The sequence below is a fragment of the Labeo rohita genome, chromosome 25 (assembly GCF_022985175.1).
Source record: "Labeo rohita strain BAU-BD-2019 chromosome 25, IGBB_LRoh.1.0, whole genome shotgun sequence".
Lineage (NCBI taxonomy): Eukaryota > Metazoa > Chordata > Actinopteri > Cypriniformes > Cyprinidae > Labeo > Labeo rohita.
In genome coordinates this window covers 12,494,925-12,522,124 of record NC_066893.1, presented here as the reverse complement: position 1 = coordinate 12,522,124, position 27,200 = coordinate 12,494,925, and the positions used below count along the sequence as shown (strand labels likewise).

General features: G+C 36.6%; 2 protein-coding genes across 3 annotated transcripts in view; one reads left to right on the top strand and one right to left on the bottom strand.

The window, feature by feature from the left end:
* immp2l (inner mitochondrial membrane peptidase subunit 2) overlaps positions 1–27,200 on the bottom strand; it is a 129,167-nt gene that overhangs the window by 2,511 nt on the left and 99,456 nt on the right. For both annotated transcript variants that reach the window (XM_051100248.1, XM_051100247.1), the window contains exons 4-5: positions 5,831–5,896; positions 4,998–5,100 (exon numbers count right to left, since the gene is read on the bottom strand). In XM_051100248.1, coding sequence (XP_050956205.1) covers positions 4,998–5,100; positions 5,831–5,896 — 169 coding nt within the window. The remainder of the gene's footprint in view (positions 1–4,997; positions 5,101–5,830; positions 5,897–27,200) is intronic.
* lrrn3a (leucine rich repeat neuronal 3a) lies at positions 11,085–26,228 on the top strand. Its single transcript, XM_051100223.1, has 2 exons — positions 11,085–11,362; positions 22,193–26,228. The coding sequence occupies exon 2, from the start codon at positions 22,534–22,536 to the stop codon at positions 24,604–24,606; it is 2,073 nt and encodes a 690-aa protein (XP_050956180.1). The 5' UTR covers positions 11,085–11,362; positions 22,193–22,533; the 3' UTR covers positions 24,607–26,228.

Below are 27,200 nucleotides of genomic sequence, written 5' to 3'. Positions count from 1 at the left end.
GGAAAAAATAATTTTAGACCTTACAGTTCAAAAGTTATTAGAAGAAACATGAATGCAAATTTAGCCTGTTGGTGGCGCTAGAGAGTTTGAGTTAGAGACCCCAAATTTGCTATGGTTAATGATGAGACTGTGCTCTATACGTGTGCCAAATTTCATAACTTCCCTGCAAGCGATTATATGATTCATCATGTCAAAGTTAAGTTTGATAAATACAGCATTTTACTACAAAATTTGAAATGGTCCATGCTAAAAAACGGCTGATATAGAACAGTTTGGTATTGTTTGATTCGGTATGCCACTCCAAATTTAATGAGATCAGTCACATGATTTTTGGTCAAACTGGTCAGAAATTATAAACAAAAATGTCAGTTTTTTATATCTTTTGTCCAGAAGGTGCCAAACTACTAATGTGCCCTCAGACCATGCATTGTATAACACATAACACATTGCGAAGATACAGCTTCACATCCGTTTTTGAACAAATTTCTTCAAATACGTTAATGTTTGGTAAACAGTTTGGTATATCAAAAGACTTTTGATAACTTTTGGCCAGCATTTTCTGAAGATGATCTCAGCCAGTTTTGGTGAAAAAACAAAACAAAAAACAAATCAGACAAACTGTCTAGGACGAGTTTAAAAAAGAAGATTTTTCACAAAATGTAAAACTGTGAAAAATACTGACCCATACCATTTTAAATTGGAAAAAAATTCTAGACCTTACAGCTCAAAAGTTATTAGCAGAAACACTAATTTGGCCTGTTGGTGGCGCTAGAGAGTTTGAGATAGAGACTTCAAATTTGTGATGGTTAATATTGAGGCTGTCCTCTATCTGTGTGCCAAATTTCATAACTTTCCTGCAAGCGGTTTTATGAGCTGCCATAGACTCCCTGAAAGGAAGAAAACTAATGGATACAATAGGTGCCTAAGCACCTTTGGCGCTTGGCCCCTAATAATATTAACAGTGTTGAAAACTCTTTATGGGTTAGTTCACCCAAAAGTGCCGTTCCAAACCTGTACAACTTTTTTTTTTTTCCGTCTGTGGAACAAAAAAAGATTATTTTGACCAAAAGAACATTTCTGTCCATACAGTGAAAGTCAATGGGGTCCAAAACAGGACATTTTATATTTTTGTCCTTCACATTCAAAACATGAGTTAAATGATAACAGAATTTCATTTTTGGCTAAACTATCCCTTTAAGCTCACAAATTGGATGTCTGAGTCGAATCGGTGTGACATTTTGCAGCGTTTTGTGGGCAAAATAAACACACAGTCTCAGACAGTCAGGATTTTGTGACCTGACTTTCAATCAGCGCTTTGTGAAACGCTGGAGTCTTGTCAGTATTTCAGAATCCAAATATTTCAAACATTAGAAGCCTTCACAGCATTAAATATCAATCTAAATTCTCAGAAAGATTTAAATGTTGCCTTGAAAAGGACATTAAGCAAAAAAAAAAAAAAAAAGACATGCTTCTTCCTCCATACACGCACGTAAACACACATCTTGCTGCATAATACATCAAGTCAAGGTAACGGCGCAGTCTGTACTGACAAAAGTGAAAGCAATTGCCTGAAACATCCAGTGAGAATATTTGCTTAGTGATATATGACCTGATGGTTTTTCGCCAAATATATCTCGCACCCCTCCCTTGTATATTCCGGCCTGGTCTCTGGGGAGAATCAAAAGCGTTTTGGGTAATGGATGTGAAACAATAATAAAAGAGACCTAGGAAGTATGTGGTTCAGTGAGAAACATATTCATTTGCTGTCTGACAAGAAACATCATTAAAAATCCGCCTGAGGACAAACACTCGAAAACCTCAGCCGGTGCAAAACCATCAAAACTGAAGGAACGCAACAGAATCGTGCCGAGTCAGTGACTAAATGGTTAGACTAGACTATTTGTTTTTCTTTCGTTCTCGGTCCAAGTAAGCACATCCCAACATTTAAAAACATTTCAAGGACAAATCTGAGCAACGGATCTTGATGTATTGCGAATGACTGTAGCGAGTTGTGTCACAGTCTGAGTTGAGATGGGAGAAGGAATCACTGCTCTGTTTAATAATGTATCTGAGGAGCCGTGCAGCAAAGAAGCTTCTTCAAAGAACCAATAATACCTCAATCTCTATACATTACAGGCGGGGGGCATTGGAGCACATCAAGGCTGTTAACAAAGTCCCCAGAAAACGGCAATCTTAGTCGGCGTTTGTTGAATTTTTTATAACCGCGTCTATTTGTGGCTAAATCTGCCTACGGTGGTGACTTCCAGAAAAGATCCTTTGAAACTGCAGCCTGAAAGACAGTTTCCATCGGTCACCTGTGGGAGTTCAGACAAATCTATAGCATCTAGGGACGTGCCTGAGAAAACGACTAGCTGAATACTTGTTTTGTACTGTAGCTGACTAGTTAAATGTTATTTTATCTTGGAATTAAAAAATGCCCAATAGATTTTTAGGTGGCGTTAAATGTCTTTATGAGTCATACATTTATTCATTCATTTTTTCTATTTGATTCATTCAAACGGCTGATTTATTCAGGAATGAAGTAAACGGCTCTCTTTATAAATGGGCCTTTGAATCATTGATTCACATGATTTGTTCAAAACGCGGCTTCATTCAGAAACTAAGCACAGCTGTTTTGGTCGGAGATGCACAACAGTTCTGCTGTGGCTTCAAATATAATATGTTCTCTGCAAAATTGAGAAAAAACATAATATTGTGTTTAAAATAACACAATATAAACTTCTTATCTACTGAACTGTTAAAAACAATCACACCCCCTTGTCATCCAAGATGTTCATGTCTTTCTGTCTTCAGTCGTAAAGAAATTATGTTTTTTGAGGAAAACATTTCAGGATTTTTCTTCATATAATGGACTTCATTGGTGCCCTGATTTTGAACTTCCAAAATGTAGTTTAAATGCGGCTTCAAAGGGCTCTAAACGATCCCAGCCGAGGAAGAAGAGTCTTATCTAATGCAACAATCGGTTATTTTTTTGGGGGAAAAAAATTGTACACTTTTTAAGCGCAAAAGCTTGTGTAGCAGAGGTTCTGGGATGGGATCACATACTATTGAATCATGTCGAAAGGTCACGCCAAACGTAGGCGTAACTACAGACCCAGTGTTTACAAAGCAAACGTGCGAAAACTAAGAAAGTGCAAGTAAGTCAAACGCTGTTTACAAACAAAAACGTACAACGATGTTGGACGATTCTGAAGTTGTAGGAGAAAATAAGATAGAGTTTTTCACCATACTCTACCTTTTTGAGGTGAAATATACAAACAATGAACTTAGACGTGATTCGTAGTAGTGAAGGGAAGTTCGGATCATTTTACCGACACGGACCTTTGACCTAATAGGATGTTGCGCATGCGCAACTGAACGAATCACTCCCCGAGACGACTCGTTCTTCCTGAGTCACATTAAAGATTCGTTCAAAATGAATGAATCATTCAAGAACGCGCATCCCAGAGCCTGTGCTACACTAGCTTTTGTGCTTAAAAAGTATACAAATTGTTATTTTTTTTAAAAAATGACAGATTGTTTCGCTAGATAAGACCCTTCTTCCTCGACTGGGATCATTTAGAGCCCTTTGAAGCTGCATTTAAACTACATTTTGGAAGTTCTAATTTGGGGCACCAATGAAGTCCATTATATGGAGAAAAATCCTGAAATGTTTTCCTTAAAAACCATAATTTTTTACGACTGAAGACAGAAAGACATGAACATCTTGGATGACAAGGGGGTGAGTAAATTATTTGTAAATTGTTGTTCTGGAAGTGGACTTCTCCTTTAAGCTCGTGATAGATCAGGACAAAATCATCACTCGTGTCATATTGCTCTTGCTGCTTGTGTGACATTGTGTGATATGTGATATGTATAAATATGAGACAAAACACATAGAGGGGTGTTTTTTGCATCTTGAATTTTAGGGCATAACTGCATTTGTGGAGTTGTTGGCCTGCATCATATTTGCCAGCTGTCAACTATATGAATTATAAGATGATGTACAGGTCTGGGGGCAGGGCCAGCAAAAATAATTTTCATTTTGATTACATAATAATGGCAATATATCAGACATGGCCCTTTGCCAGCTGTGATGTCTGGTTACTGGTTTAAACTTGGCCCAGGTTTTTAAAAGATTTTTGGGTCGGCACACCTTAATAGCTTCAACAATTGACTGCCAATAGAAAATAGAAAATTTAAGTTTTTTCTATGTATAAACTGTTTATGTAATAAAATATGTTTTCATAGTTTCATAGTGTGTTGTCCCTTATCAGTGCAAAATTATCACAAATTAAAAAGCCAAAACCCCACTTTTCTATGGTGTTTCCAAACTTTTGGAGGGCAGTGTATATATAGGGTCTGATTCAAGGCTTGTCGTAAACAATATTTTGTCCAAAAAACTCTATTGTGTGCTGTCATTACAATTATTTAACTGCTCACGATCGAGACAGAGCGTAACTGAACTGAAATCGTAAATATCAAACATGTTTGATATTTATAACTCTTGATCAGGCTCTGCCTTTGATGTGATACCCACAACAGCCAATGAGCAGGCAAGCGTCACCTACCGAAAGTTGCATGCTTCTATAGCTGAAACTTGGCAAACATAAACCTGCTACAAAACTAGAGTACTGAGAAAGAGCATCACCATATTCTTTTTGTTTATTTCTGTTTTTCACTGTATAACAGCATGGGCGCCAATAGAGCCAGCTGACAACGTCAATTTCTTTTCTAGTCACGTTTGATCTTGTGAGTCACCTTGAGATCTCATGTCACTGAAATAATTCCTACAATCAACAAGTTTGTGGTTTCACAGTCTGGTCGAATCATCTGTTATAAAGCTAAAAATCATTTAAACTGTCTGTGGTGTCCCATGGTTTAAAAAAGCGGTTAAGATTTGAAAATCGTCAAGTGTGTCCCAGGCCTAAGTGTCAATGTATATCAGCATATGTCTATGAGATGTTGTCTTTAGCAAGCACCAATTAATTGATTACCGGTCCAAATGTGTTGCTGTCGAAACTGTGTCCGTGATGGTCCCCCTCGATCCACAGATGTCCATCTGGAACTCTTACATAACGGTTTTTATATCCCAGCGTTCTGATAATAGGAAAAAAATGATGCGTTAACACAGTAATGGATTCTGATTGCTTTTTATACAGGAAAACAGGCTATTTTTCATTTTTCGTTGTTTATGTTACAGTCGGCCAGCTACATGTATCCGCCAATCCTGCATTTGGCTCTTGGCCCGCTCTCTAAATCTAAGATCAATAATTAATGTTCGCACAGCTGCTGCAGTCTTTGTTTTATATTTAAGATGACTTTCTGACACAGCAATAGCTCATATCCATTGCAGGCGGTGCTGTGAGCGCTCTAGAGCCAGAGCGTGAAGGAAATTTCAGATTTTTAATGCTAGTTTTTCTTCATCAGCCATTACAGAACAAAATTAACTTCCTCTTCGTATGAATCATCTCGAAATCAAACTCTCAAACTCATCAGGCCTGGGATTTCCTCAACCAAATCCCAAGATCACCTTGAGATGTAATGTTTTTGGCCCGTGAAAGGTTTGATGAGACATTAATGTTTAATGACACTTACGGCTAAATGGTGCATTTGTGCGATACAAGCATTTAAAGAGGACCGAGCCCAAATTGGCATGTTTAATAAGCTCAAATAGATCCTTCTAGCGTTTGTCTGCTGCTACAAAGGCCTTTTAGTCCGAGTAAACACTTCTTAGTGGCAACGAAACATTTTCCGCGATTAAGATCCAAGAGTCAATCATCGAAGTTGATTTCTAACTCAACAATCAACAATTTTTAGATGAACTTACTTGATGAAGTCACCTTCGATCCCAATGACCCGTTTGATGATCTTCTGTCGAGGGTCCTTCGGGCTTCTGCAGAAGGAGGGAACAGATATGAGATGGTACGACTACAACATTTGCATACTGATGACAGAACTGTTCCTGGTTTATTTGAGGATGCTGCTGAGCTCAGTGGATTATGGGGCATTAGGGACAGTTTTCAGAGACCAGATGGGTCTTATCTGCTGGAGTAAGTCAAGAAAAGACTCTATGAAATGTCAAAACTCTTGATTTTCAGGGCGCAATATGATTAGATCGTATTTCACTTGATTCAGTTAACAGACTCATTTGGGACAATGCCTCAAGTTTTAAATGTAGGAAAAATGGCTGGTTTTGTTACAGAAGATTAAAAAAACACTTTAAATCTCAACTTTATTTCTCATATTTTCAACTTCATTGTCATAATGTGACTTTACATCTTGCAAATTAATGTTTTGTAAATGGAATTTTATGTATCATAGTGTGACTTTTATCTCTCACAATGTGACTTGATTTATTTTTTATTTTTAAAAGTTTATTACATACATTTTTAACCAAAATAAAGCTAAAACTGAAATAAAATAAAGTTAAATAGAAATAGAAAAAATGACAAAACTGCATAAAATGAAAATTGAAAATATAAAAACAAATTTAATATATTAGATGAAAAGCACACTATTAGACAAAATCAAATAGAAGAAAACTTTAAAAGAAATATTGTTTTGGCAACTAAGTGAAATAAAATAATAAAAAAGATAATAAAAATACTAAAACTTAAATCAAAGTAAATTAAAGTTTAATAGAAATATAAACTCAAGTGGGGAAAATGGCAAAAGTACATAAAATTACTAAAATTAAAACGGAAAATATATATAAAAAACACTAATTCAAAATATTAGGTGAAAAACACTATTAGATGAGAAAAATTGGAGAAAACTTGTTTGAAAATATAAAATACTGTCTTGGCAACTAACTGAAATAAAACAGAGTTAAAGTTAAGATCATAAAAATACTAAAACTGAAATAAAAGTAAATTAAAGTTATTAGAAATATAAACTGAAATGGAAAAAAACCCCAGCAAAAATACATAAAAGTACTAAACTGAAAATTGAAAATATAAAAAAATAAAAACTAATTCAAAACATTAGACAAAAAAAACACACTATTAGACAACAACAACAACAACAACAACAACAAAAAATCGAAAAAACTTTGTTTGCAAATGAGAAATATTGTTTTGGCAACTAACTGAAATAAAATATAGTTAAAGTTAAGACAAAAAAAATCTAATTCAAAATATTAAGTGAAAAACACACTATTAGACAAAAAAATTAGAATAAAACTTGTTTGAAAATGAGAAATACCATCTTGGCAACTAACTGAAATAAAATAGTTAAAGTAAAGATAATAAAAATACTAAAAAAGTAAAGTAAATTAAAGTTAAATAGAAATATATACTGAAATGGCAAAAATGGCAAAAATGACTACAATGAAAATTGAAAATATACAAAATAAAACGTAATTCAAAATATTAGATGAAAAACACACTATTAGACAATAAAATGAGGACTTCAAAAAGGACAACTGAAATAAAATAGAGTTAAAGTTAAGATAATAAAAATACTTAAACTTAAATAGAAATAAAATAAAGTTAAACAGAAATTTAAACAAATGGGGAAATAGCAAAATGACATAAAATTACTAAAATGTGAATTGAAAATATAAAAAAATAAAAACTAATTCAAAATATTAGATGAAAACACACTATTAGAAACATTAGAAGGTGATAAATGGAAATATAAACAGAAATGGAAAAACTGGCAAAAATGCATAAAATTACTGAAATGAAAATTGAAAATAGAAAAATGAATAAAAATATTAATAAACACTATAAGAGTATATAAATAATACTAAAACAACACTTTTCAAAACCATATGATATTATAGATACACAATGCTAATTTTCAAACATAATAATCATCATGGCATATGGCATAAAGTGCAAGTTATTGCAAAGGAATAAAATGTATTTTTTCATGACTCCTTGTAAAATTACAATTATTTCCATGACTTCCAAGCCTAGCAATCCCAAGTACCCTAATATTTCCAGACTGATCCCACATAGCTGCTATTTTGAGGTCAGATCTCTGTAAGTGTTATATTTGTAGAGTTTGAAGTATTTGTTCCATCAGTTTTGACCTGATCCCCCACATCATTACTCACAATGACCTCGAGTGTGACTGAGCCACAGCCTCCTCGTCTTCCAGGAGACTGCAAACGTCTCGTCTCATCTCATCCACTTCTCAAACTTTCTGCCACTGGTTGTCACTCCATGCTTTATGGAATTCCATGTACGGTAATCTTTTCTGCTTGTTGCCTTTGCGCAAGACCGCTTTCTCAGCTGCAACACACCCTGCAAGGCTTCTCATAGGATGACTTCTCACGCTTGAAGTGTGTACTTTGGTGCCAAACGTCCCTCAAATGCTGAGCAAGCACTTCACTGAGAAATTGCCTACCTTCTCTGACAGTCTGAACACCATGTTTTGAAAATGTAGGCACCTGAGAACAAAATCTGTTCTTCTAGATATCTCACAAGACATCGGTTGGACATTTCCTGTTATCTTTTATTAAATAAAGTTTATCTGTATTTCTCTAATGCTGGTTTTTAACTACATAACAGTTCAATTAGATCCCAAAAGTCTGAGACCACTATTGATGCCACTTTCCGGTTTTAAAATTCATTTATATAAAATCTAATTTCAGATTTAAAAAAAAGAAAAATTCAATGAACGCTTTACTTCAAGCTTCCTGTCAGAACCTATGCGACGTTAAATCTTCAAACAGCTCTAGCGCAGCCTCCATCCGTCATACACACACACACCTCTTCTGCAACAGCCCTGACGCTCAGCCTGATTTGTGATTTTCATTACTTCTGCAGGCCTGAATGTTGGTGGTGTTTATCTCAAGTGTTACATACGGCATGCTGGGAGAATATATTCTGATTTGTCAAGTAGGATTTCGCAGTAAATGCAAGAGCCCAGTTGAGTGTGCGTTAACAAAGACTTATCTAAAGACTTCCCATATTGATTATATCTCGCAAAAACGGTTGGCCAAATTGGAAAAAATGAGAAAGCTCTCATTATGCAGAGCTTCCAAAAAGTAGTACTGGGTAAAAATGCCTCAGTGAATGTTTTAATAAAATTGAATATACATGTATATATATCAGGGTCAGAAATTAATGAGGGCTTGTGGCAAAAATGCCACAAAAATGAAGAAAAATGCCCCATAAATTCAACCCCTACACAATTAAACAACGTATTACAACTGTTGTTATATAAATGAAATGTGAAAATGAATGAAAAGTGCTAATTCTCTGAATTACATTTAGATTCACTCACACTGCATAATCGGAGGTACTGAAAATGTGGCCATCGGAGGCGCTGAAAATGTGCCAATCAGACGTGCTTAAATTAATCAGCACTGAAAATGCACCAGTCGGAGGTGCTAAAAACATGCAAATCAGAGGCGCTGAAAATGTGGCAATTGGGGCTGAAAACATACCAATCGGAGGCGCCGAAAAAGCACCAATCGGAGGTGCTTAAATTAGTCAGTGCTAAAAATGCACCAATCGGATGCGCTTAAATTAGTCAGCACTGAAAATGCACCAGTCGGAGGCACTGAAAACGTGCCAATTGGAGGCACTTAAAATAGCCAGTTCTGAAAACGTGGCAATCGAAGGTACTGAAAAAACACCAATTGGAGGTGTTTAAATTAGTCAGCGCTAAAAATGCACCAATAGGAGGCACTTAAATTAGCCAGTTCTGAAAACATGGCAATCGAAAGTACTGAAAAACACCAATTGGAGGTGCTTAAATTAGTCAGCGCTAAAAATGCACCAATCGGAGGCACTTAAATTAGCCAGTTCTAAAAACATGGCAATCGAAAGTACTACTGAAAAACACCAATTAGTCAGCACTGAAAATGCACCAATCGGATGCGCTTAAAATAGTCAGCACTGAAAATGCACCAGTCGGAGGCACTGAAAACATGCCAATTAGAGGCACTTAAAATAGCCAGTTCTGAAAACATGGCAATCGAAGGTACTGAAAAACACCAACTGGAGGTGCTTAAATTAGTCAGCGCTAAAAATGCACCAATCGGAGGCACTTAAATTAGCCAGTTCTGAAAACATGGCAATCGAAAGTACTGAAAAAACACCAATTAGTCAGCACTGAAAATGCACCAATCGGATGCGCTTAAAATAGTCAGCACTGAAAATGCACCAGTCGGAGGCACTGAAAACATGCCAATTAGAGGCACTTAAAATAGCCAGTTCTGAAAACATGGCAATCGAAGGTACTGAAAAACACCAATTGGAGGTGCTTAAATTAGTCAGCGCTAAAAATGCACCAATCGGAGGCACTTAAATTAGCCAGTTCTGAAAACATGGCAATCGAAAGTACTGAAAAAACACCAATTAGTCAGCACTGAAAATGCACCAGTCGGAGGCACTGAAAACGTGCCAATTGGAGGCACTTAAAATAGCCAGTTCTGAAAATGTGGCAATCGAATGTACTGAAAAACACCAATTGGAGGTGCTTAAGTTAGTCAGCGCTAAAAATGCACCAATCGGAGGACCCTAAATTAGTCAGCACTGAAAACGCACCAGTCGGAGGCACTGAAAATGTGCCAATCAGACGTGCTTAAATTAATCAGCACTGAAAATGCACCAATCGGGGGTGTTAAAAACATGCAAATTAGAGGTGCTGAAAATGTAGCAATCGGAGCTGAAAACACACCAATCTGAGGCGCTGAAAAGGCACCAATCAGAGGCACTGAAAACGTGCCAGTCGGAGGTGCTGAAAACGTGCCAAGTTTCATCAATAATGTCTTCATTTGTGATGAACGATTTATGGGTGAACTATCCCTTTAATGTCCAAAGTAGTCCATTTGAATATTCAAATAGCGCATCTTTATCAGAGGCCTAGCCTCAGGGGCAGAGCGCAGAAAACTACAAACAGAGATTAAGTTGACAAAGCAAAGATAGAGAGAAAGTGGGAGTATGAAAATGCAGAGGAAAGAGAGGGTAAAAAGCGAGGGATGTAATAGCCCCGCCCTCTTTCAAGCTTATATATGTATGAGGGAGCCCTCAGCTGACTGACAGCTCCGCTCGACCAATCAGCTTGCGCCGAACGCGCGAACGACAGGCAGCAATTTGCCTGTCCCCGGGGAGACTGGGTGGAGGGTGCGCGCACGAGCATGTGTGTATCATTAGGAGCGCGGCACAGACAGCTGGATGGATACGCGCTTCTCCGCTCCTCCTCAGTTCGCGGTGCGCTCAGCATCTTTTCCAACATAACCGTATGGAGAAAGACTCCACATCTCTCACACGCTCAAGTAAAGCTAAAATTCATTTGGATCTAAATCTCGATAATAACCCAGCAAGTCTGGAGCTGGATCCCGCAACTGAGAGGAAAGGAATATATAATGCGTTTCAAACAAGGAATCTCATTCTCTCCGGTAAGCGCGGCTCTCTCACGCTTTCATGACTCATGTGCATCCTGTGATGGGAGATTTTAATAGCGGGCCAATGCGGGGGTCTTAACGCCAAACGTACTGTATGCGCTGAGTGATTATTAAAATCACTTCTAAATGTATATTTTATCTTCCGTTTTAATCATTACCATATTTATGATTAGAAACCTCTGCGCATTCGCGTAAGAAATGTCGTAATCTCGCACAGAGACTCTACAGGTATCAAGGGGAGGAATAACTGAGAGTCCAATAACGTGATGGAAGGGAATCATTGATTTATGACTCCTCAAATTACTGAGTAATACAATTATAAGGTATATACGTTTATTCTGTCACCGGTTTGAGAGTATACTAATATCATTCTGAAAAAAGGCTTTGTAAAAGTTATCAATATACTTGTACAATTAATGTTTAATGATCAAAATGGAGAATTTAGGCATTAACTTTCAGCCAACCTGTATTATTCTTGCACACTCATCTGGATGTTTCCCAAACGTTATTTTAACGTTAAACCAATGCATTACTTCTGGACAGTTAAATGGTCTTCAAAATCTTGCTGTATCACTGTAAAACTGTGATGGTCATAGATGCTTTCAAGCGCTACAGTGAAATATAACACAAATATTTTACGCCACATTTCATATAGCACCTCATTTTAAAAGACATAATTCGGTTCTGCTTTAAACCTAAAATACAAAAACATGCCATCTACACCTGCAACTAAATACAGGTTATGTTTGCTTCCTGTGTAAAATGGTAAAAGACGTTATAGTGCGGCAATATAAAACAAACCGGCTATGAACTTGAGTTCCCTCAGCATAGTTCATGTAGTTTTGGAATAGGACACTTGGGGATCTTATAGTAGTACAGTTGTATGTACATTTGGCGTCTCTTCTGGTATGTGGCTGCAAAGTTTGTGTTTTTGGTTTGGAATCAAAATGCAATAATACAGGTAATGGAAGATAAAAAAAGGACGTGTAGCACCACTGATTTATGGTGTTTGCTCCTGCCTCATGTGTATGAACAAGGTGTAGAGGGGAGTGTAGAGATGAGGGAGAGAAATCAATAGGGACAATAGAAGAAAAAAAATTTGAACATGTCTTGAGACAGGGCTGAAGAATATGCGACAGAAATAGCTGATATATCTATAGGGATTCTGTCAGCAGTGCTGAAGCGTAATTAATTGCTGTCGTGCGGTGTGTTCGGCAGCAGTGCGGAGCAGGTGAGAGCTGTAGGACTATATAACACACACACTCTGTGTCGGCGGCCCTGTCAGCGTAGTATCTTAGCTAATTATACTTCACACCAGGCGTTTGAAGTGACACCATGTTGAGCAATAGGAAACAATGCTGATATATTACAGCACACTGGGGAAAACACACTCATGTAGTCAAGCTCATAACTCTTGAAGTAAACTTGGTTATATTGTACAGTCTGTGAAGAAAATAGAATCAAAGAAAAGAATAGAACAGAATAAAGGGAACAAAACAATAGAATGGAATAAACAGAATGGAACGAGCAAAAACCTAACAGAACTGAATACAACATAACAGAAAAAGGCAGAAGAATTACAACAGAGCAGAAATAAAATATAACACACTAGCGAATAAACAGAATAAATAAAAACAGAACAAAAGAGTATAATAGAATAGAATATTAAAAACAGAATAAAAAGAGCAGAGGAGGATAAAACAGAAAAAGCAAAATGGAGTGTGACAGGGTGAAACGGAACGTGAATTAGAACAGAATATAAATAAATAGACTAGAAATACACCAACGGAAAACACAATAAAACTAAATAATCAGAATAAAATAGAATTAGACATAGCATAATAGAATAGCCTAAATTAGAAAAGAGCAGAAAAGAATATTAGGATTGAGTAGAGCAGAAAAGAATGAAATAGATAAAATGAAACAGAATAGGATAGAATAGAACAAAACAAATTCAATACTGCAGAGCAGAGGAGAAAATGAAAGATAACTAACAAATAAACAAAATAAATAGAAAATAGAATATATTAAAAACAGAATACAATATATTAAAAACAATACAACATAATAAAATAACTAACAAAGAACAGAACAATAGAACTACACAATAGAACTGATCAAGAATACAGAAAAACAGAATGTAACAGAAAAAAATGAACAGAGTAAAACAACACAACACAACACAACTGAATACCACAGAACAGAAAAAAACATTGAATATAACCAAGGAAATTAAAATAGAACACAATAGAATACAGCAGAAAAGAACAGAATAATGTATAATGAAACAGGACAGAATACAACAAATGTGGAAAATCAGAATAGAGTAGAACTGAATATAAACTGAAAAGAACAGAATAGAATAGAAAACACAATAGAATTGTATAAGAATAAAACTGAAGTAGGAAAAATCAGAATAGAGTACAATAGAATATATTGAAAATCATGACCTAAAACCGAATAAAATATAGTATCAGTGGAACAGTGAAACAGTGGATAGTAACAGTGGAACAGAACAGAATAGAAAACACAGTAGAATGGAATACGAATAAAACAGAATTTGACAAGAAGAAGAAAATCAAACTAATTAGAAAAGATCAGAAAATAATATTAGGATTGAGCAGAATAGAATGTAATAATAATAAAATTTTTTTTTAAAAAAAAACAGAACAGAGTAAAACAAAACAACAGAACTAAATACCACAGAACTGGAAAAAGCCAATGAATAAAACCAAAGGAAATTAAAACAACACAATAGAGTACAGCAGAAAAGAACAAAATAGAATAATACACAATGAAATATAACAGAATACAGTAAGTTAGGAAAATCAGAATAGAGTACAATAGAATATATTGGTAACAATAACCTATGACTGAATAAAATATAGTAGAAACAGAGTAGAACAGAATAGAATAGAAAACACAAAAGAAGTGAATAAGAATAAAACAGAATTTGACAAGAAGAGAATAGAACAAATTAGAAAAGAGCAGAAAATAATATTTGGATTGAGTTGAATAGAATGTACTGTAATAGAAAAAAAACAGAACAAGAGTAAAACAGAACAACAGAAATGAATACCACAGAACTGAAAAAACAAAGAATACAACAGAGGAAATTAAAACAGAACACAATAGAGTACAGCAGAAAATAATATATGAATATAATATATAATAATGAAATATAACAGAATACAATAAATTAGGAAAATCAAAATAGAGTAGAACAGAATATATTGAAAACAATGACCTAGAACTGAATAGAATAGAACAGAACAGAATAGAAAACACAATAGAGTTGAGTATAGAACAAATTAGGATAGAACAAATTAGGATTGAGTAGAATAGAATGTAGTATAAATAAAACAGAAGAGTAAAACAAAACAAAACAATTGAATACCACAGAACTGAAAAATAAAACTAATGAACAGAGAAAATTTAAATAGAACACAGTAAAGTCCAATGGAAAAGAACAGAATAGAATAATGCATAATGAAATAGAACAGAACACAATAAATTAGAACAATCAGAATAGAGTAGAACAAAATAGAAAACATTGAAAACAATGACCAAGAACTGAATAAAATATAGTTGATAAATTGAATAAAAAAAGAGTAGAAAACACAATAAGAATAAGAATAAAACAGAATTTTAAATTAGAAAAGAGCAGAAAATAATATTATGATTGAGTAGAATAGAATGTAATAGTAAGGCACATAACAGAAAAAAACAAAACAACAGAACTACCACAGAACTTGAAAAAACCTGGTGAATATAACAGAGGAAATTAAAATAGATCACAATAGAATACAGCAGAAAAGAAGGGAATAGAATCATGCATAATGAAATAGAACAGAATACAATAAAATAGGACAATACGAATTGAGTAAAACAGAATATATTGAAAACAATGACCTAGAACTGAATAAAATATAGTAGAAAAATAAAGTAGAACAGAATAGAATTGAACACAGCAGAACAGAAAATAGAACACTAAAAAACACAACACAACAGAATCAAAGCCTAGAATCTACAACCATTGCCACCAATCTCTGATGCTTTTGAGAAACACAACCCAGATCAGAACAGAAGTAAACATGACAAAACAGAATAAAAAAACAGCAGAAAATAATAATAGAACTGAGTAGAATAGAATAGAATACATACAACAGAACAATAGAAAAAAAACTCTATTTTTCAAATCTCAACCAGGTGTATCCACAGCGTGATGACTAGTTTTACATTTGAGTGGTGTTATACTGGAAAGGTCAGCTTATAGAGATGATTAACTTAAATTCAAAGCCTGAAAGCGAAAGAAAATTGCAGCTACAGAATGGGTAAGTGAATTAAAACCAAAGCAGAAGGTGAAAATGAAAAGCCTCTTTGTTCCAACAGCTAATATTTCTGCTATTGAAGTAGACCTGAAACCATGCAGGTGGACTCAAGTGGTCAAGGGCTAAACGTCGAATCCATTAACTTCACCGTTACAAGAGCCCGCCACTGCCGTATTTTAAGTATTCTGCCCGCCGCACACGTTTTTCCCTCTTGCTTTCAGTCACCACGCGGTATGAAACGAAAGCTGAGCAGCCCCCTCAGATCCACTGCACTCCCTAAACACAAACCAGAGGGGAAGGCGCTTCGAAGTCTGCGTTACACCATCGTAATGTGACAAGGTGTCGCCTCCAATTCGTGATGTCCCTCCACACGCGCTTCACTAGGAGCGATGCCCTCCTGCCGAAGTACGGCAAGATTTCTACTCATTCCAGCCTTGTGAATAAAACATAGCGCAGCAGAGCCACTTTATGTGGTGTCTGTAGCATTAGACGAGTGGATGGAAAGGAGAGTGTGTGTGTGTGTGTCTGTGTGTGTTAGTTTCATGAGTACTTTCTCTAAAGAAGGCAAACCATAAATATTTCAGGTAAAGTGGTTGGACTCTTGACTCTAGGAAAGGAGCGGTTGTCAACGAAAAGTTAGGATTAATGCAGACAGACAGAGGAACTGCTGCTGGTACTGTTCAGACAAAACTCGCTACAAACTTCCACTGAAAACTGCTAAACGCAAACAACGTCTTTGACAGGTATCCCTTGGCCAGTCACCACATACTTCATGTTTAAAACATAGTTGGATTTTGGAAATTTCACTCTGGGAATGGCAACTCAACATGCATCACTTCACTTGTCTGTATTTGTTTGGCATTTCCAACATTACAGCCAGCTTTGGCTTCTTTTAGAACAGTTTTTGTTGGGGACGAACAAATTAGCTACCTATAATTCTGTCAGTTAATTTATGTTTTGTTCAGAAAATGTGTTAACGAAAATAAAAACTAAAACTAATAAGAATTAATTAATTAAAATTAAGCTAAAATAAAATAAGACATACATATTACTTTACAAACTTAAACTTGAAGGAAAATTTGAAATGATACTTTGGCAACTAATTGAATTAATTATGTCAATATGTCACAATTAAAAATTTCTTAAACACATTTGTAATACTTTCTGAATAAGATGCTGTCACTGTTCCACTGTTCCAAGTTAAAAGACTCTGCTTCACATACTGTTGTCTGCCAAGCAGATTGATACTCTCAGTGAAACATCCCAATGAAACACCACATGTCCAATCACATTAGACAAGCAGCATTAACTGCTGTATAAACCACAATTAAAGTGATAGTTCACACAAAAATGAAAATTACCCTTTGATTTACTCACCATCAAGCACAAATACAGTCAGAGTTATATAAAAAAAAAATCCTTCCAAGCTTTATAATGGCAGTGAATGGCTGTTGAGATTTTGAAGTCCAATAAAGTGCATCCATCTATCATAAAAGTACTCCACACAGCTTCGGGGGGTTAATAAAGGCCTTCTGAAGTGAATCGATGCGTTTTTGTAAGAAAAATATCCACATTTAAAACTTTATAACAAGGTCCATACAAGGTGCTTAAGTGCTTGAAGTACTTGAATTTTACTTTTTAAAATTTAAGGCCTGGAAAGCCCTTGAAAATAGCAATATTCCTGAAGAGGTACTTGAAAAGTGCTTGAATTATTGAAAGACAATGTATCGAACAAGTGTTTAATTTTGTCAATAAGCATGTAGCTTTTCAAGCAAAGTTCACGCAATTCAAAAAACATCATACCTTTTTCGCTTATTTCAGTTAATATCAGAAAACAGTCGAGGTAAGCAGTAGTACTGACAGCGAAGTGTAAACATGGCTGAAGATGTGAAAAGTGGACCAGATGAACCAAATCAATTAAGTCATTCATTGATCATTCATTTCAAGTGATTCACCAGCAAAAACCAGATCAAATGGAAAGAGCCATTCATTTTCAAATTTCCCCATCACTTGTAACAATTTTAAAAATCATGTAGTGATGGGTGAAACTCTGAATCGGTTAAACCGTTGCATCGCAAAATGATTCCCTATTTTGAAGCACACCCATCAGATTGCGTATCGCAAATCATTCATTTCAGAATGGGACTTTTAATCACATATCGCGAATCATCTGATTTAGATTGGAGCTTCTCGTATGGTAAATTATTTAAGTTAGGTCAGGACTTCGGAGCGCGTATCGCAAATCACTTGGTTTAGATCGGAACGAGTTAATGAATCACTTAGCGAATTGAATGATTCAAATAAAATGTGATTTGAAGTCCCAATCTAAATCAAATTAAGATCGGGACAGAGCGTGGATCGCGAATCAGTTGATTTAGATTGTGAATGTGGTGTGGGTTCGCGAATCATTTGTTTCAGATCAGGATTTTTTTTTCTGATTTTTTCTTAAAAAGTAGAAAACATCAAACCATTAATGCAGTACAGTTACAAAAACAACAACAAAAAAAGAATGAATGAAAGTATACACAAATCCAAATCCCTTTACTTTGCATGTGCTTCAATTTGTTTTTGCCATTTTTCATTACTATATTATTTATCTGTTTCTCTTTTTTAGAATTTGAAATGGAAGACATTGTTTGATAAGTGAGATGTCTGATTGAAGTCTATTAAAATCAAAAGAGTAGGGCTTGAAAAGTCCTTGAAAGTCCTGGAATTACATTTTACAGTATCTTTATGAACCCTGTTATAAACAATAATCTCTAGCTTCCGCTAACGGTTGCACACGTTCACGAGAGAGTGATGTTCCAGCGGATGTAGGACACAGGCGTAGTGTAAGTTCTGGTGAGAATATGCTAGTCTCGCGAGAACCAAGTATTGTTTACGGCAAAGGAAAACCAGTCTCCACTTGGCTTGTATCGAAATCCTCCAACATTATTCTTTATAAACCTCATTCTGTACTTCTAATTTATGACCGTGGTTTTGTTTTGCTCTCCACTTCGCTTCTGTGTTCGTCACATCTACGTCATCCGCTGGAACGTCACTCCTGTGTACAACAGTTAGCTAATGATAACAGTTTATAAAGTTTTAACTATAGATATTTTCTAAGACAAACACATCAATTCACTTCAGAAGGCCTTTATTGACCCCAAAGTCATGTGGAGTAATTTTAATGATAGATGGATGCACTTTATTGGACTTCAAATCTCAACACCCATTCACTGCCATTATAAAGCTTGAAAGAGCCAGGAGATTTTTAATATAGCTCTGATTGTATTCACCTGCAACAAGAAAGTCAAATAAACCTAGGATGGCTTGAGGGTGAGTGAATCGTGCGGTAATTTTAATTTTGTGGGTACATCTGTACATCTGTGTGCATGTGTCAACCCATGATGCAAGTGAATTGAGCAGAAATAGTCTGACCCTTTGACCCTTTCCAGCATTCAGCTATAGAAGCACTCTCTACTATTTCACATAATGAAGTGAGCACAACACTCATGAACTGCAGATGAGGGCTCTCTTAGTTAAGAAGGACACATGCATGAACAAATCAAATTAGCATGTGTGGGCATCTTTAGAGCAAAGCTCTTAAAAGAAAATAGACGGAAATGGGAAAGATGGAGAGAGTAAGGAGTGGAGAGGTGTGTGTATCACTAGTTGTTCAGCTCAGTGCATTCATGTCGTGCATGTCATAGTGACAAAGAGCATGTTCTCTGCAGTTAATGGCAGTTTATTATCTGTTAAATAGATAAAAAGAGAAAAGAGATAAACAGCTGTTGAAGCTGATTTAAATCATAAGACACAAATTTGCCAATTTAAGCAGTTGTATATATGGATAAAACTAATATACAATATCAAAACTTCATCATTAGAACTTCATTAATTTAAAAGTTTAGACATTTCTTTTAAGAAATGTATTTAATTCCTACACACACACATGCATATAGATATTAATAATTTAATTTTATATATCTATTTATCAGTTATTTTATGAACTGATTCATTAAAACGAATCAGACTTGCTAACACTGTCTACAGTATATTGTCTATGAACATAAAATTTTGTGGAGAGCACATCTAATAATTGACATCTCCCTTGGCTGTAAAACCACGCAATACAGTGTAACATGAAAACAGTAATGTTTTTGCCATTATACTAATTACTTGTTATTGGAAAACAAGCTTTTAGTTAGTCTCTCCTCAACACAGCAACACCATCTAATTCGCATACATCAGACAGTAAGCAGCTTCAGAAATAAGTTTACAACCTCATAATTTGTGCGGTCGTTAGGATGAATGGTGATCTTTGCACAATCCTGGCAAAAAAAAGCAGACTACAGGACCAAACAGATGGCTATGCAAGGAGAAAGGAGAAAAAAATGCTCCCACCTGCTTGTGTTGACTCACTGCCATAGTCGGACTAACATAAGCACACTGTCCTACAGGAGTTCTTTTGCAAACCTGCTCCTATAGTGATACTGACAGCTTCATCTAGCACAGGCAGGCGGCTTTGTGCTTTCTGTCCTCAAGGTTGCAAGCCAATCATAATTTCAACATATGGACTCAGATCTAGCAAACACACACTGAGATTTTCTATGTAAGCACCCAATTTATATTTATATTAGGGCTGTCAATCGATGTCATTGAACATAATCGCTAATCCTTATCGCTAACCACACAGTCTACATAAATCCATTTTGTAATCTAGTTATCAGTCTGTCCAAAACAGACTTGGAGTTCTGTATTTTTAAGAAGCCCTGTCAATTTGACTAAAAACTGATTTATATTAAAGGATTAGTTCACTTACAGAACAAAAAGTTCCTGGTAATTTACTCAGCCCCATGTCATCCAAGATGTGCATGTCTTTCTTTCTTCAGTCAAAAAGAATTAAGGTTTTTGAGGAAAACACGTAAGGATTTTTTTCCATATAGTGGCAGCTTTAAAGGGCTCCACATGATCCAAGCCAAGGAATAAGGGTTTTATCTAGTAAAACAACTGGTCATTTTCTAAAAAAACCCAACAAAAAACAAATGCTCATCTTGCAGTAGCTCGACTTCATGCATTACACAGTCACGCTGGAAAGGTCACGCATGACGTAGGCGGAAGTCAAACGCCATTTACAAAAAACAACGGTAAAACAACGATGTTGGACGATTTTAGGTTGGAGAAGAAAATTAAGTAGAATTTTTCGCCTTAACCTACCCAAAGAACTAACCACTTGAATAAAAAAATCAAGTAGCATGACCTTTTGAACGTGATTACATAATGCACAAAGTCGTAGACACGCATCTTGCTAGTGCAAGATGAGCATTTGTGGTTAAAAAGTATATAAATGTTGCTTTTTTTGTAGAAAATGACCAATCGTTTTGCTAGATAAGACCCTTATTCCTTGGCTGGGATCGTGTACACACCTTTGAAACTGCATTAAAACAGCATTCAAACCGTTGGCTCCCAAGGAAGTCCACTATATGGAGAAAAATCCTGGAATGTTGTCCTCAAAAAGTGAACTAATTCTTTAAATGCAATCAAAAAACAGACCACATCAGTTTTTCATCACTATATAAAAGGTTAAAGAGCAACTTACTGGGTGAGGGATAACAACCGCTCATGTCATTTAAATTGCACAAGAAAACATTTCATGCACACACTGTGTAATGCATTTTAAATATAATGTTAGTCAACCATACAATAGGTACAAAGCACAGAGTCTGAGTTCACAGGCAAATTTTAAAACGTTTTAATTAACTTACTGTGCCCACTGGCAGCTGCCACTGAGAGACAAAATGCAGTGGTTATCGCTGAGCCCTTTGGGAAAGCACTTCATTGTGAAATAATTGCCCCTCTGTGCATTCAACTGGCTGTAATGTCTATTTATGAGACAATAAAAACCAATGTTAGCAATGCCCTTAGTATGCTTGAATAACGCGTTCGAAATAAATGCAAAGCACAAATTAAATGTGTTATGTATGACAAGATTTACAGTTGTTAAATTGGATTTCATATAAGCAAGTTATTATATTCACAGCGCATCATTGCGTAGAAATGAAAGTATGTTACGACAGGTTTGAATGTCTGGCCAGTCATTCGCCAAATAAAGCTTATTATCTCACAATTACAAAATGATCTATGACAGAAATAAGATGGCGCTGCATACTGATGCTCTTACACGCACAAGCCAAGCTGGGTTGCCACTTCTGTCAACAGTCAAAATGGTTGTGATGTATGTAGATTTTCTTAACACCTGTTCTCATGCACATAAAACCTCTTTGACATTTGAATATATTGCAAGAGCATTCCCAGTGGTCACATGATAGATGTGGGGAGGGTAAGCATATGAGGTCAAACCAGCCATAATGTATTATTCGATGGCACAAAAAAGCAATAATACCGTCACTCATATGGTCTAAATATATCGTCATGCTCCTAAATGCCAATATGGCTCTTCTTGATGCTAATGTGACACCGTATTCATTTCCTCTCTTCTGCTGTCTCTTAGTTTCCACAGATGGAAAGTGACGAGTGTGACTGATTGAACATAATAACAATGGCAGACAAGTGGTTCGTCCCCCCACAGCTCACCCTGCAAATTTCCTCTTCCCTGCTTCCATTCCCCTAAGGATACGCTGACCTTCACATATGCAGCAGCCTGCATGACAACCCAAAGCAGGGTAAATTGAAAGGTTGCTTCTCTCCGCCAAGGACGACAACTTCGGGGGAGTCGCCATCAGCAGAAATACACCCTGTTGTCATAACAAATGATTCTGTGTTTGTGAATTTAACGCCTCTAACACCAGACCCCATAAGGACCAATTACAAGCTGAAGAGAGGAGGTCCAAGATGAAAGATTTGCTGTTTGCAGTTTGTTTGCTGGCAGGACTCGTGCTGACTAACTCAGTTCAGGCCTCCGAGTGGAGGGTTGCGTGCCTCAAGCTGTGCAAATGTGAAGTCCGACCCTGGTTCTCTCCCTCGTCCATGTATAATGAGGCTCCAACTGTGGACTGTAATGATCTAGGACTTCTGTCTCTGCCAGAGAGGCTGCCCTCAGACACACAAGTAATTCTATCGCAAGCCAACAACATCGCAAAGATTGACAGTCCTTTGGACTATCTGGTAAACCTAACAGAGGTAGACCTTTCTCGAAACAACATTTCCTCGTTGAGCGATGTCTATCTGGGTCACCTTCCACAACTTCTATCTTTGCACTTAGAGGAGAACTGGCTAAGCAGCCTTCAGGATAACTGCCTTGCACGGTTCCCAAACTTACAGGAGCTCTACGTTAACCATAACCTTCTCTCCCTGATCACCGCGGAGGCTTTCCAAGGGCTTAACAAACTCTTGAGGCTCCATCTTAATTCGAACCAGCTGAGGGCCATAAGAACAGAGTGGTTCCAGGATCTTTCCCAGCTGGAAATCTTGATGATAGGAGAGAATCCAATTGCCAGAATACAAGACATGAATTTCAAACCCCTTATCAATCTCCGCAGTCTTGTGCTAACCAGAATGAACCTCACTGAAATCCCTGACAGTGCACTGGTTGGACTCGATAAGCTGGAAAGCGTGTCATTCTATGATAATATGTTCCCAAAAGTACCTCAAGCTGCTCTCAGACAAGTGCGGAACCTCAAGTTTCTGGACCTTAACAAGAATCCCATTGAGAGGATCCAAAGAGGTGACTTTGTGGACATGATCCACTTGAAAGAACTTGGCATTAACAGCATGCCGGAGTTAGTTTCCATCGACAGCTTTGCTGTGCACAACCTACCAGAGCTGACCAAAATCGAAGCGACGAACAACCCCCGACTTTCCTATATCCATCCGAATGCGTTCTCCAAACTCCCGAGGCTAGAGTCCTTGATGCTGAACAGCAATGCCCTCCGGGCCCTTCATCACGTTACGGTGGAATCCTTGCCTAACCTTCAGGAGGTGAGCATGCACTCCAACCCCATTTACTGCGACTGTGTCATCCGCTGGATCAATATGAACAAGACCAAAGTCCGCTTCATGGAACCAGATGCCCTCTTATGCGCCGGACCCTCAGAGTTTGAAGGTCGTCTTGTCAGGCACGTGCACTTCCGAGAAATGGCGGATATCTGCCTGCCCCTAATATCTCCGGAGAGCCTTCCAGAGCAGGTCAACGTGAGCGTCGGGCATTCGGTGTCTCTACACTGCAGGGCGTTTGCCGATCCTGAGCCTGAGATCTACTGGGTCACACCTTCCGGAGAGAAGATCTCGCCTCAGACAGTTTCCAAAAAGTATCACCTGCATCCCGAGGGAACATTTGACATTTATGGCATCACCGAGAACGAGGCTGGGCAGTACACCTGCGTGGCCCACAATCTCATAGGCACGGACATGAGATCCGTCTCAGTCGTAGTAAACGGGTACTACCCGCTCCCGAGAAATGAATCCCTGCACATTCAAGTCAAAGGGGCCGAGCCACATTCGGTGAGGATTTCTTGGGTGCCACCCAAGGGCAGTCTTGTGTCGAATATTAAGTGGTCGACCACATTAGAGCGGCACTCCTTGCAGTTCAGCGCCCATGTGTTGTCTGATGTTAAAACGTTCAACCTTACACACTTGCAGCCACTGACCCAGTACAAGGTGTGTGTGGAAATTACGGACTTGCAAAGTAGGCGTTTGAAAAACTGCATGAATGTCAGCACAGCTGAAGTTTTAGGGGGAAAAACCGATGATGGTATCGATGACGGATTGATAATAAGCATCACCGCGCTGCTCTTGATTGTGTCCGCAGTAGCCTGTTCGTTCATTTGCATGTTGCGGAGGAGTGATAACCTTTACAGGAAATTACGAAATCAGCCGTATGATATATTACCCTCACACATTAAACCATTCCGGGGGTCAAGGGCTAAAGGCAATGATTCAGAAACAGACTCCAAAAACTCCATTTGAGAGAAGAGACTGGACTATGCGTCTCTAATAACTCTTTCAATCTGATGCCGACTCACACCACTGGATCATTATGAAACGGATTCTGGTTTGTGGTCCAAGAAGTTTCTTGCTAAATCTGACATTGATTGCCAAAAAGCCACTAATTGTTTAAATGTCACACTTCACTGGGGAGCATGAAGAGGATCGTTATTTCATGCGGGATCAAAGAACAGCACATGAAAGGTTGGGCCTGACTATTTACACGGAGCGCAAAGCCTCAGTGGCCGAGTCTTTTTATTGTGGGCTTGTAGCAACACTACTTGTGCTGTGTCATTGGTAAAATAAACAATGTCAAGTTTATGATGGACTACGCTTTGTAGAATAGATCATAACAGTACACATGTACGACACTTTGTGATAAAATACATTTATACAGAAAATGACAACTTGTTTTCATTGGAAGTGTTTTACAACGGTTTCATTTGACTAATTGCACTGTCAACTGAGAAGACATGAATGTGGAAGAAATGCTCAAATGAAAAGAAAAACGAGAAGTCACAGTTGCAATAAATGCATCATTAGCTTTAGTGTCAAAAAAAGGTGTATTTTAACAAAAACCTAAATATCATAATCAGAAACACAACATTAGAGGCTGCTTCCAAAAACATTGGATGTCCCTAGGGAGTTGAAATATGAAAAAATGGTGGAAAACGAGGAGGTGGGGTTTGGGGGAGAAAAAAAAAAATTCACAGAACTCATTGACTTTAAGTCACATTATCTTCTCTTTCATTAAAAATCCAATAGGAATTCCAACGCTAAACTCCCACAGGTGATGAATTGCCGTCACCGAACGAATGATGTGGGGGATCTATCAGACTTGCATGCTCATATATCACAAGAGGTTTTAGCACCCAACACAGGGGCTTTTAGAGTTAGGCCATTTGTCACCTACACAGGAGCTAAATTATGCGCCATTATAGCAGTAGGTACCGAATAGGTCAGCAGGAATGCGCTGCATCTGGTCTCTCTATTTCACAGTGAGACTGGCGAGACGTGGCAGGCATTATGGACAAGAAAACAGCTGTGGTTCACACTGAGATGGCAAGCAATGAGTCCAAAAAAACAAAGGTTAAGGAGAAGACATCCTACCTAAACTACTGACCTCATGTTTTAGCATATGCCATAATATTTCCTTGTCATGTTAAATTCAAAATGATTAAAACCATTTTAGACATGTACTATTATAAAAGATAATATTAGAATGGTTTCAGTGTGCATACATTATTTGTCAAACCCCAGGTAAATCATTAACAAAAGCAAAATATTAAACAGCAAAAATATTGTAAAAAGTTGCAATACAATTACGAATATTGAAAATATCTTAAGAAAAATAATACTGTGCAAATGGTCAAACTATAGTTAAAAGCACATGAACAAAAACAAAATATTAAATAGTAACTACAATTAGGAATATTTGACATATTTTAAGAAAATGTTTAAACTCTTTTGTTTCAGACTGTACAAATGGTCAAACTACACTGTAAAAAACAATTTGTTGAGTCAACTTAAATAATTTGTAACCTGGCTGCCTTAAAACATTTTAGTCTGTACAAATTGACAAACTACAGTTAAAAGCACATGAACAAAACCAAAATATTAAATAGTAAAATAATACTGAAATATTTCAACTACAAGTAGGAATATTTGAAATATTTTAAGAAAAATTTGAAACTGTTTCGGACTGTACAAATTGTCAAACTACAGTTAGAAACACATGAACAAAACCTAAATATTATATAGTAAAATAATACTACAATATTTCAACTATAATTAACAATATTTAAGATATTTTACGAAAATATTAAAACCGTTTCAGTCTGTACAAATGGTCAAACTACAGTTAAATACACACAAACAAAACCAAAGTATTTAATAGTAAAATAATACTAAAATATTTCAACTATAATTAACAGTATTTAAAAGTTAGATATATTATGTATCAAACCTAAGTTAAAAAGAAACATGAACAAAACCTGAAATATCACATAGTAAAAAAGTTATTGAAATATTTTAATTGTAATTAAGTATAATCAACATATTTTAAAGGAGAAGTCCACTTCCAAAACAAAGATTCACATATAATGTACTCACCCCCTTGTCATCCAAGATGTTCATGTCTTTCTTTCTTCATTTGTAAAGAAATTATGTTTTTTGAAGAAAACCTTTCAGGATTTTTCTCCATATAATGGACTGATATGGTGCCCCGATTGTGAACTTCCAAAATGCAGTTTAAATGCGGCTTCAATCCCAAATGCAGCTGCGTTTGAAATTAAAAAGTATTTAAATTGTATTTTTTTATTGAAAATAACCAATCGTTACGCTAGATAAGATCCTTCTTCCTCAGCTGGGATCGTTTGAAGCCGCATTTAAACTGCATTTTGGAAGTTCACAAATGGGGCACCATATCAGTCCATTATATGGAGAAAATAGCTGAAATGTTTTCCTTAAAAAACAATTTCTTTATGACTGAAGAAAGGAAGAGACGAACATCTTGGATGACAAGAGGGTGAGTACATTATATGTGAATCTTCATTTTGGAAGTGGACTCTCCTTTA

Bases quoted from the DNA above. Each gene is read 5' to 3' on its own strand.
- lrrn3a (XM_051100223.1), top strand. From the start codon at position 22,534: ATGAAAGATTTGCTGTTTGCAGTTTGTTTGCTGGCAGGACTCGTGCTG.